We start from the raw sequence: 17,104 nt of genomic DNA, 5'->3' as shown, positions 1-17,104 counted from the left end.
CTCTCACTATTATGTTAGATCCACTATGGACTGGACTCTCACTATTATGTTAGATCCACTATGGACTGGACTCTCACTATTATGTTAGATCCACTATGGACTGGACTATCACACTATTATGTTAGATCCACTATGGACTGGACTATCACACTATTATGTTAGATCCACTATGGACTGGACTCTCACTATTATGTTAGATCCACTATGGACTGGACTCTCACTATTATGTTAGATCCACTATGGACTGGACTCTCACTATTATGTTAGATCCACTATGGACTGGACTCTCACTATTATGTTAGATCCACTATGGACTGGACTCTCACTATTATGTTAGATCCACTATGGACTGGACTCTCACTATTATGTTAGATCCATTATGGACTGGACTCTCACTATTATGTTAGATCCACTATGGAGTGGACTCTCACTATTATGTTAGATCCACTATGGACTGGACTCACTATTATGTTAGATCCAATATGGACTGGACTCACACTATTATGTTAGATCCACTATGGACTGGACTCACTATTATGTTAGATCCAATATGGACTGGACTCACACTATTATGTTAGATCCACTATGGACTGGACTCTCACTATTATGTTAGATCCACTATGGACTGGACTCTCACTATTATGTTAGATCCTCTATGGACTGGACTCTCACTATTATGTTGGATCCACTATGGACTGGACTCTCACTATTATGTTAGATCCACTATGGACTGGACTCTCACTATTATGTTACATCCACTATGGACTGGACTCTCACTATTATGTTACATCCACTATGGACTGGACTCTCACTATTATGTTAGATCCACTATGGACTGGACTCTCACTATTATGTTAGATCCACTATGGACTGGACTCTCACTATTATGTTACATCTACTATGGACTGGACTCTCACTATTATGTTAGATCCACTATGGACTGGACTCTCACTATTATGTTAGATCCATTATGGACTGGACTCTCACTATTATGTTAGATCCACTATGGAGTGGACTCTCACTATTATGTTAGATCCACTATGGACTGAACTCACTATTATGTTAGATCCAATATGGACTGGACTCACACTATTATGTTAGATCCACTATGGACTGGACTCTCAATATTATGTTAGATCCACTATGGACTGGACTCTCACTATTATGTTAGATCCACTATGGACTGGACTCTCACTCTTATGTTAGATCCACTATGGACTGGACTCTCACTATTATGTTTGATCCACTATGGACTGGACTCTCACTATTTTGTTAGATCTACTATGGACTGGACTCACTATTATGTTAGATCCACTATGGACTGGACTCTCACTATTATGTTAGATCTACTATGGACTGGACTCTCACTATTATGTTAGATACACTATGGACTGGACTCTCACACTATTATGTTAGATCCACTATGGACTGGACTCACACTATTATGTTAGATCCACTATGGACTGGACTCTCACTATTATGTTAGATCCACTATGGACTGGACTCTCACTATTATGTTAGAGCTTTTTCTTCACAATACCCCACAAATTCTCTATGGGGTTCAGGTCAAGGGAGGTGGCAGGCCAATCGAAGACAGTAATGCCATGGTCCTTACACCAGTTACTGGTGGTTTTGGCACCTTGGGCAGGTGCCAGATCATGCTGGAAAATAGAATCATCATCTCCATAGAGCTTTTCAACAGATGGAAGCATGTAGTGCTCTAAAATCTTTTGGTACACAGCTGCATTGACTCTGGACTTGATAAAACACAGAGGACCAACACCAGCAGCTGACATGGCTCCCCAAACCATTGCTGACTGTGGGAACTTCACACTGGATCTCAAGCAACTTGGATTTTGCTCCTCTCCAGCCTTCCTCGGGACTCTAGCGCCTTGACTTCCAAATAAAAGTGTGAAGTTTCCACTTTCTAAGGGATGCTCATTGTCAACAGAGCCCTACGGTTAAACTCTGCTCAAGGGCACTGACAAGCACATGTGTGTAAAATTTGAGCAAGATTTATTGAAAAACACGGCCGCCATCAACAAGTTGGTGCGGGGCTTAGCAACTACATTTTCTTCAGCCATTCGCCAAATGTCTATCCATCCATCCATCTTCCTCCGCTTATCTGAGGACAGGTTGGGGGGGGGCAGCCTAAACCTAAGCAGGGAAGCCCAGACTTCCCTCTCCCCAGCCACTTCGTCCAGCTCTTCCCAGGGAATCCCCAGGCGTTCTCAGGCCAGCCGGTAGACATAGTCTTCCCAACGTGTCCTGGGTCTTCCCCGTGGCCTCCTACCGGTCGGGTGTGCCCTAAACACCTCCCTGGGGAGGCATTCAGGTGTCATGCTGAGCAGATGCCCGAACCACCTCATCTGGCTCCTCTCGATGTGGAGGAGCAGCGGCTTTACTTTGAGTTCCTCCCGGATGGCAGAGCTTCTCACCCTATCTCTAAGGGAGAGACCCGGCCGAGGAAACTCATTTTGGCCGCTTGTACCCGTGATCTTGTCCTTTCGGTCATGACCCAAAGCTCATGACCATAGGTGAGGATGGGAACGTAGATCGACCTGTAAATTGAGAGCTTTGCCTTACGGCTCAGCTCCTTCTTCACCACAACGGATTACTGAAAACGCCACTTTTCCCCCACTCGTGAACAAGACTCCTAGGTACTTGAACTCCTCCACTTGGGGCAGGGTCTCCTCCCCAACCCGGAGATAGCACTCCACCCTTTTCCGGGCGAGAACCATGGACTCGGACTTGGAGGTGCTGATTCTCATCCCAGTCGCTTCACACTCGGCTGCGAACCGATACAGTGAGAGCTGAAGATCCCGGCCAGATGAAGCCATCAGGACCACATCATCTGCAAAAAGCTGAGACCTAATCCTGCAGTCACCAAATCGGATCCCCTCAACGCCTTGACTGCGCCTAGAAATTCTGTCCATAAAAGTTATGAACAGAATCGGTGACAAAGGACAACCTTGGCGGAGTCCAACCCTCACTGGAAACGTGTCCGACTTACTGCCAGCAATGCGGACCAAGTTCTGACACTGATCATACAGGGAGTGGACCGCCACAATCAGACAGTCCGATACCCCATACTCTCTGAGCACTCCCCACAGGACTTCCCGAGGGACACGGTCCAATGCCTTCTCCAAGTCCACAAAGCACATGTAGACTGGTTGGGCAAACTCCCATGCACCCTCAAGAACCCTGCCGAGAGTATAGAGCTGGTCCACAGTTCCACGACCGATCCAGTGAGAGCTGAAGACCCTGGCCAGATGAAGCCATCAGGACCACATCATCTGCAAAAAGCAGAGACCTAATCCCGCAGTCACCAAACCGGATCCCCTCAACGCCTTGACTGCGCCTAGAAATTCTGTCCATAAAAGTTATGAACAGAATGGGTGACAAAGGACAGCCTTGGCGGAGTGCAACCCTCACTGGAAACGTGTCCGATTTACTGCCGGCAATGCGGACCAAGTTCTGACACTGATCATACAGGAAGTGGACCGCCACAATCAGACAGTCCGATACCCCATACTCTCTGAGCACTCCCCACAGGACTTCCCGAGGGACACGGTCCAATGCCTTCTCCAAGTCCCCAAAGCACATGTAGACTGGTTGGGCAAACTCCCATGCACCCTCAAGGACCCTGCCGAGAGTATAGAGCTGGTCCACAGTTCCACGACCGATCCAGTGAGAGCTGAAGACCCTGGCCAGATGAAGCCATCAGGACCACATCATCTGCAAAAAGCAGAGACCTAATCCTGCAGTCACCAAATCGGAACCCCTCAACGCCTTGACTGCGCCTAGAAATTCTGTCCATAAAAGTTATGAACAGAATCGGTGACAAAGGACAGCCTTGGCGGAGTCCAACCCTCACTGGAAACGTGTCCGACTTACTGCCGGCAATGCGGACCAAGTTTTGACACTGATCATACAGGAAGTGGACCGCCACAATCAGACAGTCCGATACCCCATACTCTCTGAGCACTCCCCACAGGACTTCCCGAGGGACACGGTCCAATGCCTTCTCCAAGTCCACAAAGCACATGTAGACTGTAGGCAGGGCACTAATGGTTTAAAGCAGGGGGGGGCATTACGTCGATCGCGATCAACTGGTCGATCTCGGAGGGTGTGTCAGTCGATCTCAAGCCAGGCATCAAAGAAATAGACATAAAAATGAGCAATCATCAATCATACCAAGACTTCACTTTCGTCAGTTGTTTGACATTCTCGGCACCCGAGGATCTTGTGAGATGACGCTGGCTGCTGCGAGCTCATATTTAAGAAAAAAATCACTAACAGGGCGGACGCAGAGAAACACATTTTATTTCTAGAGACTCCGTACCTACTGTCAAAACTCTAAAGACCGACTGCACAGTTCCTGTCTTCACCATAAAAGACCTGTTACATCCTGCCTGTGCTAACAAAATAAGAGTCTCAGAAAGCTAGCGTGCACAACGGAGTTTGATGCCAATGTATTTCTCCCCCGCCCTCGGCGACCGCTTTCTCACTTGCTTGCCCACCCGCACACTCGCTGACGTCACTCACCTGCTGCCAGACATTAAAGGGCCACACACATATGCTACTCTCATAACAAAGTGTTTAAAAACCAGTATGCAAGTTGGACAAATGAGATGCCAAATCCAACCACTTTCATGTGGTATTGGACTGAAAGGAGGACTTTTTTTTCTCCTCCATTTGAAAAAGCGGACGTTATCAGCACCACTGTCTAATTCCAATCAATGCAAGTCATCAGAATCAGGTAATACACCAACTTATATTCTTGTCTTCATGATAGAAAGGAATCTATGTGTGTTAAACATGCTTGTATTATCATTAAACAGCATTAACCTGTTAACAAAAATGTCTCTTTCATAAATATCCATCCATCCATCATCTTCCGCTTATCCGAGGTCGGGTCGCGGGGGCAGCACCCTAAGCAGGGAAGCCCAGACTTCCCTCTCCCCAGCCACTTCGTCTAGCTCTTCCCGGGGGATCCCGAGGCGTTCCCAGGCCAGCCGGGAGACATAGTCTTCCCAACGTGTCCTGGGTCTTCCCCGTGGCCTCCTACTGGTTGGATGTGCCCTAAACACCTCCCTAGGGAGGCGTTCGGGTGGCATCCTGACCAGATGCCCGAACCACCTCATCTGGCTCTTCTCGATGTGAAGGAGCAGCGGCTTTACTTTGAGTTCCTCCCGGATGGCAGAGCTTCTCACCCTATCTCTAAGGGAGAGACCCAAACTAATTTTGGCCGCTTGTACCCGTGATCTTATCCTTTCGGTCATGACCCAAAGCTCATGACCATAGGTGAGGATGGGAACGTAGATCGACCGGTAAATTGAGAGCTTTGCCCTCCGGCTCAGCTCCTTCTTCACCACAACGGATTGATACAACGTCCGCATTACTGAAGACGCCGCACCGATCCGCCTGTCGATCTCACGATCCACTCTTCCCCCACTCGTGAACAAGACTCCTAGGTACTTGAACTCCTCCACTTGGGGCAGGGTCTCCTCCCCAACCCGGAGATGGCACTCCACCCTTTTCCGGGCGAGAACCATGGACTCGGACTTGAATAAATAGATATAAATAAATATAAATTATAAATAGGAATGAGGTAGATCTCCTCGACTTGGTCAATTGAAAAGTAGCTCACCTGCAAAAAAAGTGTGAGCGCCCCTGGTCTAATGATTGTAAAACTTGACCATGCCAAAAATGAAATATTGAACACATTTTTACTGTTTTTGCAACTCGTGCAGTCTAATCCGGCTAACGTGGAGCCCCCCCCTGTGTCCCCACAGGGCGATGGTCTGCAGCTGGAGTATGAGATGAAACTGACAAACGGCCAGTCTTTCTGGACGCAGCACTTCTCAGCAGACGAGTTCGGTAAGCGAGAACGATTACCGGACAAATCGGCCACGGCACATTCCCGGGGCCACTTAGCCCAGCCAATAAAAGGCAGCGAAGTGGACAAATGACGATAATAAACGGACAGCTGCATGAATTAATGATGACGGATGTACTGAGAGGAGTAGCCGCGATCCGCTTTATTTTTGTCAGTCATTGACCCTCTCACTTTACCTGTTCCTCCCTCCTCGGGGATTCTATTTCTGTTCATCAGCTCATCTCATGACTTCTTCCCCCAGGAATCTTGGAGACAGACATCACCTTCTTGGTCGTCTTCTCCATGGTCTTCCTGCTCTCCTGCTACTTCGCCTGTAAGTATCTGTCAGTAAGTGCCACAGCCTTTTGTAACAGAAGCATGTTTCCTTGATGGCATAGGAGTAGCTTCTCCTGTTTTTCTCCCCGGATGCCGAGAAAGAGCTTTTGCTAAGATTTTAGAAAGCATAATGGAGGAGGGAAAGGTGGTTTTCATATCTGTTCCGTTTAACTTTTAATCGCTGGTGAAGGATGCTTTGCGGCATCGTTGTAAGCCTGCTGGGCTCCCGGGATGCAGACATTTGAGGCTGGAGGCGGGACAAATGTAGCGCTCCCTTCCAATAGTTACAAGAAAGCAATCTTAAATGGCACTCAGGAGAGCACGGACCTCTGCCAAGGTCAAATGATCCCAAATACAGTCTTGCTCCTTGTTGTAATCCCTTTTGTATTTAGGGAGACTTTGTATTCATACCTGAGCTTTAAAGGCCTACTGAAATGAGATGTTCTTATTTAAACGGGGATAGCAGGTCCATTCTATGTGTCATACTTGATCATTTTGCCATATTGCCATATTTTTGCAGAAATGATTTAGTAGAGAACATCGATGGTAAAGTTTGCAACTTTTTGGTCGCTAATAAAAAAGCCTTGCCTGTACCGGAAGTAGCAGACGATGTGCGCGTGACGTCACGGGTTGTGGAGCTCCTCACATCTGAACATTGTTTACAATCATGGCCACCAGCAGCCAGAGCGATTCGGACTGAGAAAGCGACGATTTTCCCATTAATTTGAGCGAGGATGAAAGATTCGTGGATGAGGAAAGTGAGAGTGAAAGACTAGGAAGGAAAAAAAAAAGGACAAGAGGGCAGTTGGGGCGATTCAGATGAAGGGAAAGGCGCCGTGGCAGCCGTGGGGGTATCAGGACCACTCGACCAGGCCCAACAACAACAAGGGTTAGAGCCATACCGCTTTGAAACCGACGTTGATGGTGACGGTCAGGAGGAGGCTGCTGATATTGATGCTGGAGTAGCACACGACATAGATCGCCTTCAGAATACAGAATGGTAAAATGTTAATAATACACATAATACACAGTACTTTGTGTGTCTGTGGTCTAATCCAACCGTGTTCGCTTGACCGCTCTGTTCCATAGTAAAGCTTGACTGTCATCTTTGACGCAAGTTCTCCGCTCATGTCTATAGTGAGAGCACACTTATTACCACCATTTTCTCACCGAAACCTGCCGGTAGTAAAGCTTTACCGTCATCTTTCGGGAATGTAAACAATGAAACACAGGCTGTGTTTGTGTTGCTAAAGCCGGCCGCAATACACCGCTTCCCACCTACAGCTTTCTTCTTTGACGTCTCCATTATTCATTGAACAAATTGCAAAAGATTCAGCAGCACAAAAGTCCAGAATACTGTGGAATTTTGCGAAGAAAACAGACTATTAATAGCTGGGAACGGTGCTGGAACAAAGTGTCCTCTACAATCCGTGACGTCACGCGCACGCCTCATCATACCGAGACGTTTTCAGCAGGATATTTCGGCGCGAAATTTAAAATTGCAATTTAGTAAACTAAAGCGGCCGTATTGGCATGTGTTGCAATGTTAATATTTCATCATTGATATATAAACTATCAGACTTTGTGGTCGCTAGTAGTGGCTTTCAGTAGGCTTTTAAAAATGCAAAATAAATCCTCGACTGAGTTCCGATTTCCGTTTTTCAAATGTCATTTTGCAAGAATCTTCTTTCATGTTGGCTTAAAATGCCACAAGTCACAATTTTCTCATCCAAAAACTTGCCGGTTGACATGTGGTAGAGAACCATGTTGGCTTGCCCGCTCTGTTCCATATTAAGGCTTCACAACAAAGAAACACCAGCTGTGTTTTGGTTGCTGCAATCCAGCGCTCTCCACCTACAGCATTCTTCTTTGACGTCTCCATTATTAATTGAACAAATTGCAAAAGATTTAGCAACACAGATGTCCAACATACTGTGTAATTATGCGATTAAAGCAGACGACTTTTAGCCGCGAGTGGTGCTGGGATAAAATGTCTCCTCCAACCAATAACGTCACAAGCAACGTAAGCGTCATCATTCCGCGACGTTTTCAACAGGAAACCTCACGGGAAATTAAAAATTGCAATTTAGTAAACTAAAGCGGCCGTATTGGCATGTGTTGCAATGTTAATATTTCATCATTGATATATAAACTATCAGACTGTGTGGTCGCTAGTAGTGGCTTTCAGTAGGCCTTTAAAAATGCAAAATAAATCCTCGACTGAGTTCTGATTTCCGTTTTTCAAATGTCATTTTGCAAGAATCTTCTTTCATGTTGGCTTAAAATGCCACAAGTCACAATTTTCTCATCCAAAAACTTGCCGGTTGACATGTGGTAGAGAACCATGTTGGCTTGCCCGCTCTGTTCCATATTAAAGCTTCACAACAAAGAAACACCGGCTGTGTTTTGGTTGCTGCAATCCAGCGCTTTCCACCAACAGCATTCTTCTTTGACGTCTCCATTATTAATTGAACAAATTGCAAAAGATTCAGCAACACAGATGTTCAAAATACTGTGTAATTATGCGATTAAAGCAGACGACTTTTAGCCGCGAGTGGTGCTGGGATAAAATGTCCCCTCCAACCAATAACGTCACAAGCAACGTAAGCGTCATCATTCCGCGACGTTTTCAACAGGAAACCTCACGGGAAATTAAAAATTGCAATTTAGTAAACTAAAGCGGCCGTATTGGCATGTGTTGCAATGTTAATATTTCATCATTGATATATAAACTATCAGACTGCGTGGTGGCTAGTAGTGGCTTTCAGTAGGCCTTGAAAAATGCAAAAGAAATCCTCGACTGAGTTCCGTGTTTCAAATGTCATTTTGCAAGAATCTTCTTTCACGTTGGCTTAAAATGCCGCGAGTGAAAGATGCCAAGGTGAAGGGTAAAGCTTCAGCGTCTTTTAAAGGCGACAGGAAGAACTAAAATGGAACATTTCAGTTACGTGCTCCCGCAGCTCAAATGAACCGCAAGGTTCTCGGAATTCTTGTTTTTTTACTCCCGAGAGTGACACCCTGTTGTTCTATTGTCAGTGACTCCACACCCCTTTTTATCTGCAAAGTCGGTGGCGCTGAGGATTTGACCGAACTCCCTGCAGTCCTTTCAGAGCGATTTACACCACATGGTGCAAACACTGTGCTTCTTCTTTCAGCTAAATTGGACTTTTAGTCATGCCCACGATTTACCAGCAGGAGATAGCATTATTGTTTTAGTCCCTCGGAGATAGATCGTATTTATAGTTCGTGTTGATGAAACTGTCATGCACATTTTTCCCACTCGGTAGTACAATGTGTGAAGTGAAGTGAATTCTATTTATATAGCACTTTTCTCTAGTGCTCCTCACCCCCAAATCCTCCACACGACACCTCCGCTCCAAACAGGCAAACCTCCTCCAACCTCCAAGAACAAAGCTACGAAATTTGGGAGACCCCAGTCTGTGGAACGCTCTCCCTGACCACCTGAGGGCACCACAGACTGTGGATACTTTTTAAAAAGGCTTAATAACCCTTCTTTTAAAACAAACAAGCGCTTTACATAGTGAAACCCAATGTCTAAGTTACATTTAAAGCAGTGTGGGTGGCACTGGGAGCAGGTGGGTAAAGTGTCTTGCCCAAGGACACAACGGCAGTGACTAGGATGGCGGATGCGGGAATCGAACCTGCATCCCTCAAGTTGCTGGCCCGGCCACTCTACCAACCGAGCTATGCCGTGTTTAATTGAATGATTGGGAAAAACAATACAGTATGTCCATGTCAGTGGTTCTCAACCTTTTTTCAGTGATGTACCCCCTGTGAACATTTTTAAAATAAAGTTACCCCTAATCAGAGCAAAGCATTTTTGTTTGAAAAAAAGTGATAAAGAAGTAAAATACAGCACTATGTCATCAGTTTCGGATTTATTAAATTGTATAACAGTGCAAAATATTGCTCATTTGTAGTGGTCGTTCTTGAACTATTTGGAAAAAAAAGATTTAAAAATAACTAAAAACTTGTTGAAAAATAAACAAGTTATATAATTATAAATAAAGATTTCTACACATAGAAGTAATCATCAACTTAAAGAGCCCTCTTTGGGGATTGTAATAAAGATCCTGTCAGGCTAGTTTGTTTGTGTTTTAGTTTTTTCTCTGTGTGTTTAGTATTTCCTGTCCTTAGTTCCTGTCAGCACTCTTATTTTGGTTACAGCTTCCTGTTTGTCTCCCTGTGTGCTGTTTGATTGGCACTAGGCCACACCTGGTGTCAATCAGCCCGCTCCTATTTGACCTGCTTTGTTCCTCCAGTCAGTGCTGGATTATTGTATTATCATGTCGATGTCGCTCTTGTCGTTGCTACCTGTCGTGTCGTATCCTGTCTTCTCAATTTTAGCGTTGCGGTAAGCTTTATTTGATTGCGTTTTTTTTTAGCTTACCTCCTTTTGTTCCCTGCTTCCAAGTTTCTTTTCATATTATGTATACATATTTTTATATATATATATATATATATATATATATATATATATATATAAACATGCACACGCATACACAAGTCTCCAAAACCTTAACTACCATGTTGCTACAATAAAAAACAAACAAAGGAAAATATAAAAAGTGCTACTGTTTTTATAGCATATATATGTATATATATATATATATATATATATTCCTCGCGCACTAATTGACTGAAAGAGTGCGCACTTGCCGCTGATGATGTCAAGTTATCGATGGGAAAATGCATTTTTCGACAATAAGATTTTCCTGGGCGGCTAGGAGAGTAAAATGGATTAGAAAGGACGGATTAAAAAAAAAAAATTCTAATGAAAAATAAAATAATATCATTATTTTATATATTTTTTAACTTGGGATTTCCCGCGGGCCGGATTTTGGACGCTGGCAGGCCGTATCCAGACTGCGGGCCGTAGTTTGGGGACCTCTGACTTAGTTGCCATCCATCCATCCATCCATCTATCTTCTTCCGCTTATCCGAGGTCGGGTCGCGGGGGTAGCAGCCTAAGCAGGGAAGCCCAGACTTCCCTCTCTCCAGCCACTTCGTCTAGCTCTTCCCGGGGGATCCCGAGGCGTTCCCAGGCCAGCCGGGAGACATAGTCTTCCCAACGTGTCCTGGGTCTTCCCCGTGGCCTCCTACCGGTTGGACGTGCCCTAAACACCTCCCTAGGGAGGCGTTCGGGTGGCATCCTGACCAGATGCCCGAACCACCTCATCTGGCTCCTCTCCATGTGAAGGAGCAGCGGCTTTACTTTGAGTTCCTCCCGGATGGCAGAGCTTCTCACCCTATCTCTAAAGGAGAGACCTGGAAACTCATTTGGGCCGCTTGTACCCGTGATCTTATCCTTTCGGTCATGACCCACAGCTCACGACCATAGGTGAGGATGGGAACGTAGATAGATCGGTAAATTGAGAGCTTTGCCTTCCGGCTCAGCTCCTTCTTCACCACAACGGATCGATACAACGTCCGCATTACTGAAGACGCCGCACCGATCCACCTGTCGATCTCACGATCCACTCTTCCCCCACTCGTGAACAAGACTCCGAGGTACTTGAACTCCTCCACTTGGGGCAGGGTCTCCTCCCCAACCTGTAGTTGCTGTAGGAGCCCAAATCGGCTGTTCAGATTTACTTTACATAAGAGAAGGGTAGGATACTTCTCTTACTGCCTTACTTATATTTGACTTTATTAAACGTATTTATATTATCATTTGGTGCAGCCGGGCTGGAGCAGGAGGGGATAGAAAGAGGAAAAAAGGAAGACGGAGGGGGAAATTGTGGGGGCAAGAGGGGGATTAGACAGAGAGACAAAAACAACACCAGCAAATAGGATATGTACAAATATGATGGTACAAGTGATAGCAAAGAAGCGGCGAGATAAATAAATAATAATACAGAAATGACAATGAGCATTTTTACACTACAAATGGAGCATTTTAAAAACCAATAGAAATAGCACTATTGATAATGAACAATACTAATAATTTACCTCCATTATCAACAATACAGTTGTTGGAATGCAACAATACATATACGTAATGATAACTAGAGAAACAAAAGATAGCAGAAAAATGGAGGGGAAGATAGAGAAGCACTCTATATTAACCTTCAATCAATCAATGTTTATTTATATAGCCCCAAATCACAAATGTCTCAAAGGACTGCACAAATCATTAAGACTACAACATCCTCGGAAGAACCCACAAAAGGACAAGGAAAACTCACACCCAGTGGGCAGGGAGAATTCACATCCAGTGGGACGCCAGTGACAATGCTGATTATGAGAAACCTTGGAGAGGACCTCAGATGTGGGCAACCCCCCCCCTCTAGGGGACCGAAAGCAATGGATGTTGAGCGGGTCTAACATGATACTGTGAAAGTTCGATCCATAGTGGCTCCAACACAGCCGCGAGAGTTCAGTTCAAAGCGGATCCAAGAGAGCAGCGAGAGTCCCGTCCACAGGAAACCATCTCAAGCGGAGGCGGATCAGCAGCGTAGAGATGTCCCCAACCGATACACAGGCGAGCGGTCCATCCTGGGTCTCGACTCTGCACAGCCAGTACTTCTTCCATGGTCATCGGACCGGACCCCCTCCACAAGGGAGGGGGGGACATAGGAGAAAAAAGAAAAGAAGCGGCAGATCAACTGGTCTAAAAAGGAGGTCTATTTAAAGTCTAGAGTATACAGATGAGTTTTAAGGTGAGACTTAAACCTTGTAGATTGTTATGGTAATAGTAGGTTACGCTTTGTCTGTGGGCCATGTTACCCAGTTTCTCCGAAGGTAACAAGGTTAATTTATGTTTGATGAAACGTGATTATGTACATGAGTTTAAGGGACGGCGTGGCGCAGTGGGAGAGTGACCGTGCGCAACCCGAGGGTCCCTGGTTCAAATCCCACCTAGAACCAACCTCGTCACGTCCGTTGTGTCCTGAGCAAGACACTTCACCCTTGCTCCTGATGGGTGCTGGTTGGCGCCTTGCATGGCAGCTCCCTCCATCAGTGTGTGAATGTGTGTGTGAATGGGTAAATGTGGAGGTAGTGTCAAAGCGCTTTGAGTACCTTGAAGGTAGAAAAGCGCCATACAAGTACAACTCATTTATTTATTTATTTATGGTAATAATAATGAATTACACTTGTAACGCACTTTACATTTGTTGCGCCGCACTGTGAACCCACACCAAACAAGAATGACAAACACATTTCGGTAGAACATCCGCACCGTAACACAACAGAAAAAATACCCAGAACCCCTTGCAGCGCTAACTCGCCTTGGACTCTACAATATACAACCCCACACCCCCCAGCTACCACCAAACCCCGCCCCCAACCCCCCCTATAAGCTCTCAAGGTTGGCAAGTATGGCCACATCTAAAAGGTGGTCTAATTCATGTGAAAAAGCAGCATCGCCAACTTGTGGTTGGCATGCACATTACAGCGCTTGAAGTAGTTCTTAACAGTCAACATCTGCATCTGAAACTTTCCCGTCCTGTTGTTGCGTAAACGTACCCAAAGGGCAAGGCATCCGGCACACAGAGGGGCCGTGGGCGCACGTTAATGTTTACGACCTGCCACCCACCTGTAAATCCTCCCCCACGGCTTCTTTAGGTCGTAAAATATGCACGTCCTGGCAAATGAGCGGAGAAACGCCGCGGGATGAACGCGCGCCGCTGTATCGCTCGCTCCCCGTCGATCGCCCGCCTTCTCATTGTCGCAACTCGCTCTCCCTTCCACGCCATCTGTTAGCACAACTTCTGCCTTCTGCCTTCTGCTGCACGTAAACGCACCTCCGTCACCTTGTGCCTTTTTTATGTGTTTCCTCTGCAGACAATTTGAAGGGGAGACAGCTTCTTCACACGACCTACAAAATGTTTATGACGGCCGCAGGTGTGGAGGGTGAGTACACCCGCACATGCAGGGCGAGTACACCTGCACGTACAGGGTGAGTACACCCGCACGTGCAGGGTGAGTACACCCGCACATGCAGGGTGAGTACACCCACACATGCAGGGCGAGTACACCCACACGTGCAGGGTGAGTACACCCACACATGCAGGGTGAGTACACCCACACGTGCAGGGTGAGTACACCCACACGTGCAGGGTGAGTACACCCACACGTGCAGGGTGAGTACACCCGCACATGCAGGGTGAGTACACCCACACGTACAGGGTGAGTACACACACACATGCAGGGTGAGTACACCCACACATGCAGGGTGAGTACACCCGCACGTGCAGGGTGAGTACACCCGCACGTGCAGGGTGAGTACACCCGCACGTGCAGGGTGAGTACACCCGCACGTGCAGGGTGAGTACACACGCACGTGCAGGGTGAGTACACCCGCACATGCAGGGTGAGTACACCCGCACATGCAGGGTGAGTACACCCACACATGCAGGGTGAGTACACCCACACGTACAGGGTGAGTACACACACACATGCAGGGTGAGAACACCCACACATGCAGGGTGAGAACACCCACACATGCAGGGTGAGTACACCCACACATGCAGGGTGAGTACACCCACACGTACAGGGTGAGTACACACACACATGCAGGGTGAGTACACCCACACGTGCAGGGTGAGTACACCCACACATGCAGGGTGAGTACACCCACACGTACAGGGTGAGTACACACACACATGCAGGGTGAGAACACCCACACATGCAGGGTGAGTACACCCACACATGCAGGGTGAGTACACCCACACGTACAGGGTGAGTACACCCACACATACAGGGTGAGTACACCCACACATGCAGGGTGAGTACACCCACACATGCAGGGTGAGTACACCCGCACATGCAGGGTGAGTACACCCGCACATGCAGGGTGAGTACACCCGCACGTGCAGGGTGAGTACACCCACACGTGCAGGGCGAGTACACCCACACGTGCAGGGCGAGTACACCCACACGTGCAGGGCGAGTACACCCACACGTGCAGGGCGAGTACACCCACACATGCAGGGTGAGTACACCCACACGTGCAGGGTGAGTACACCCACACGTGCAGGGTGAGTACACCCACACGTGCAGGGTGAGTACACCCACACGTGCAGGGTGAGTACACCCGCACATGCAGGGTGAGTACACCCACACATGCAGGGTGAGTACACCCACACATGCAGGGTGAGTACACCCACACGTGCAGGGTGAGTACACCCACACGTGCAGGGTGAGTACACCCACACATGCAGGGTGAGTACACACACACGTGCAGGGTGAGTACACCCACACGTACAGGGTGAGTACACCCACACATGCAGGGTGAGTACACCCACACATGCAGGGTGAGTACACCCGCACGTGCAGGGTGAGTACACCCACACATGCAGGGTGAGTACACCCACACGTGCAGGGTGAGTACACCCACACGTGCAGGGTGAGTACACCCACACGTGCAGGGTGAGTACACCCACACATGCAGGGTGAGTACACACACACGTGCAGGGTGAGTACACCCACACGTACAGGGTGAGTACACCCACACATGCAGGGTGAGTACACCCACACGTACAGGGTGAGTACACCCACACATGCAGGGTGAGTACACCCACACATGCAGGGTGAGTACACACACACGTGCAGGGTTAGTACACCCGCACGTGCAGGGTGAGTACACCCACACATGCAGGGTGACAATGAGTGCACGCCCGCAGTCATCTACACTCAAGCAGCAACTGATCTTATAGTCTGGAATCTTCCGTGTGCCTCACTGTATTCAACAAAACACTTTGACCTACTGTGCTCATTTCTTTCTCACTCCTTATCTCACCTCTTTAAAGGCCTACTGAAATGAGATGTTCTTATTTAAACGGGGATAGCAGGTCCATTCTATGTGTCATACTTGATCATTTCGCGATATTGCCATATTTTTGCTGAAAGGATTTAGTAGAGAACATCCACGATAAAGTTGGCAACTTTTGGTCGCTAATAAAAAAGCCTTGCCTGTACCGGAAGTAGCAGACGATGTGCGCGTGACGTCACGGGTTGTGGAGATCCTCACATCTGAATATTGTTTACAATCATGGCCACCAGCAGCGAGAGCTATTCGAACCGAGAAAGCGACAATTTCCCCATTAATTTGAGCAAGGATGAAAGATTCGTGGATGAGGAAAGTTAGAGTGAGGTTCTAAAAAAAATGAAAAAAAATAAACAAAAAGCGACGGCTCCGGGCGGCAGCAGTGGTAGCATTTCAGATGTAATAAAACACATTTACTAAGATAATTCTGGGAAATCCCTTATCTGCTTATTGCGTTAATAGTGTTTTAGTGAGATTAGATGAGTAAAGTCATACCTGAAAGTCGGATGGCTGCGGTAAACGCCAGTGTCTCATAGAGAAGCCGATGAGGAGCCAAGATCACAGCTGCCTTTTTTACAGCTACAGGAGAAGGTCCCATAATCCACTGAAGTCTCCGGTAAGAGCCAACAATTTTCCCATCCAAAAACTTGCTGGTTGACGTAGAGAAAGATGTTCGCTTGACCGCTCTGTGTTAAAGCTTCACAACAAAAACAGAGAAACACCGGCTGTGTCTCGATGCTAAAGACAGCTGTAATACACCGCTTTGCACCAACAGCATTCTTCTTTGACGTCTCCATTATTAATTGAACAAATTGCAAAAGATTCAGCAACACAGATGTCCAAAATACTGTGTAATTATGTGATGAAAAGAGACGACTTTTAGCCGTAAGTGGGCTGAAAACTAAAGCGGCCGTATTGGCATGTGTTGCAATGTTAATATTTCATCATTGATATATAAACTATCAGACTGCGTGGTCGCTAGTAGTGGCTTTAAATCACTTCCCATGCAGTCCTGACCCCCTGTTTGAACCCTCTTCCTGGTCCTGTGTCCTCACTCTTTGCCTCTGCGTTCTCCGTCTTCTGTCCCCTCCAGT

At 46.9% G+C, this 17,104-nt stretch overlaps 1 protein-coding gene across 1 annotated transcript in view; it reads left to right on the top strand.

The window, feature by feature from the left end:
• The window catches only part of tmem145 (transmembrane protein 145), a 103,466-nt gene that overhangs the window by 53,301 nt on the left and 33,061 nt on the right, over positions 1 to 17,104 (top strand). Inside the window, exons 6-9 of the mRNA XM_061915046.1 lie at positions 5,799 to 5,883; positions 6,144 to 6,215; positions 14,027 to 14,095; position 17,104. The exon at position 17,104 is cut by the window's right edge and continues 80 nt beyond it. Of these exons, the coding sequence (XP_061771030.1) occupies positions 5,799 to 5,883; positions 6,144 to 6,215; positions 14,027 to 14,095; position 17,104 (227 nt within the window). The remainder of the gene's footprint in view (positions 1 to 5,798; positions 5,884 to 6,143; positions 6,216 to 14,026; positions 14,096 to 17,103) is intronic.

This window comes from Nerophis ophidion, linkage group LG11, assembly GCF_033978795.1.
Source record: "Nerophis ophidion isolate RoL-2023_Sa linkage group LG11, RoL_Noph_v1.0, whole genome shotgun sequence".
NCBI lineage: Eukaryota > Metazoa > Chordata > Actinopteri > Syngnathiformes > Syngnathidae > Nerophis > Nerophis ophidion.
This window is presented reverse-complemented; position numbering and strand designations above follow the sequence as displayed.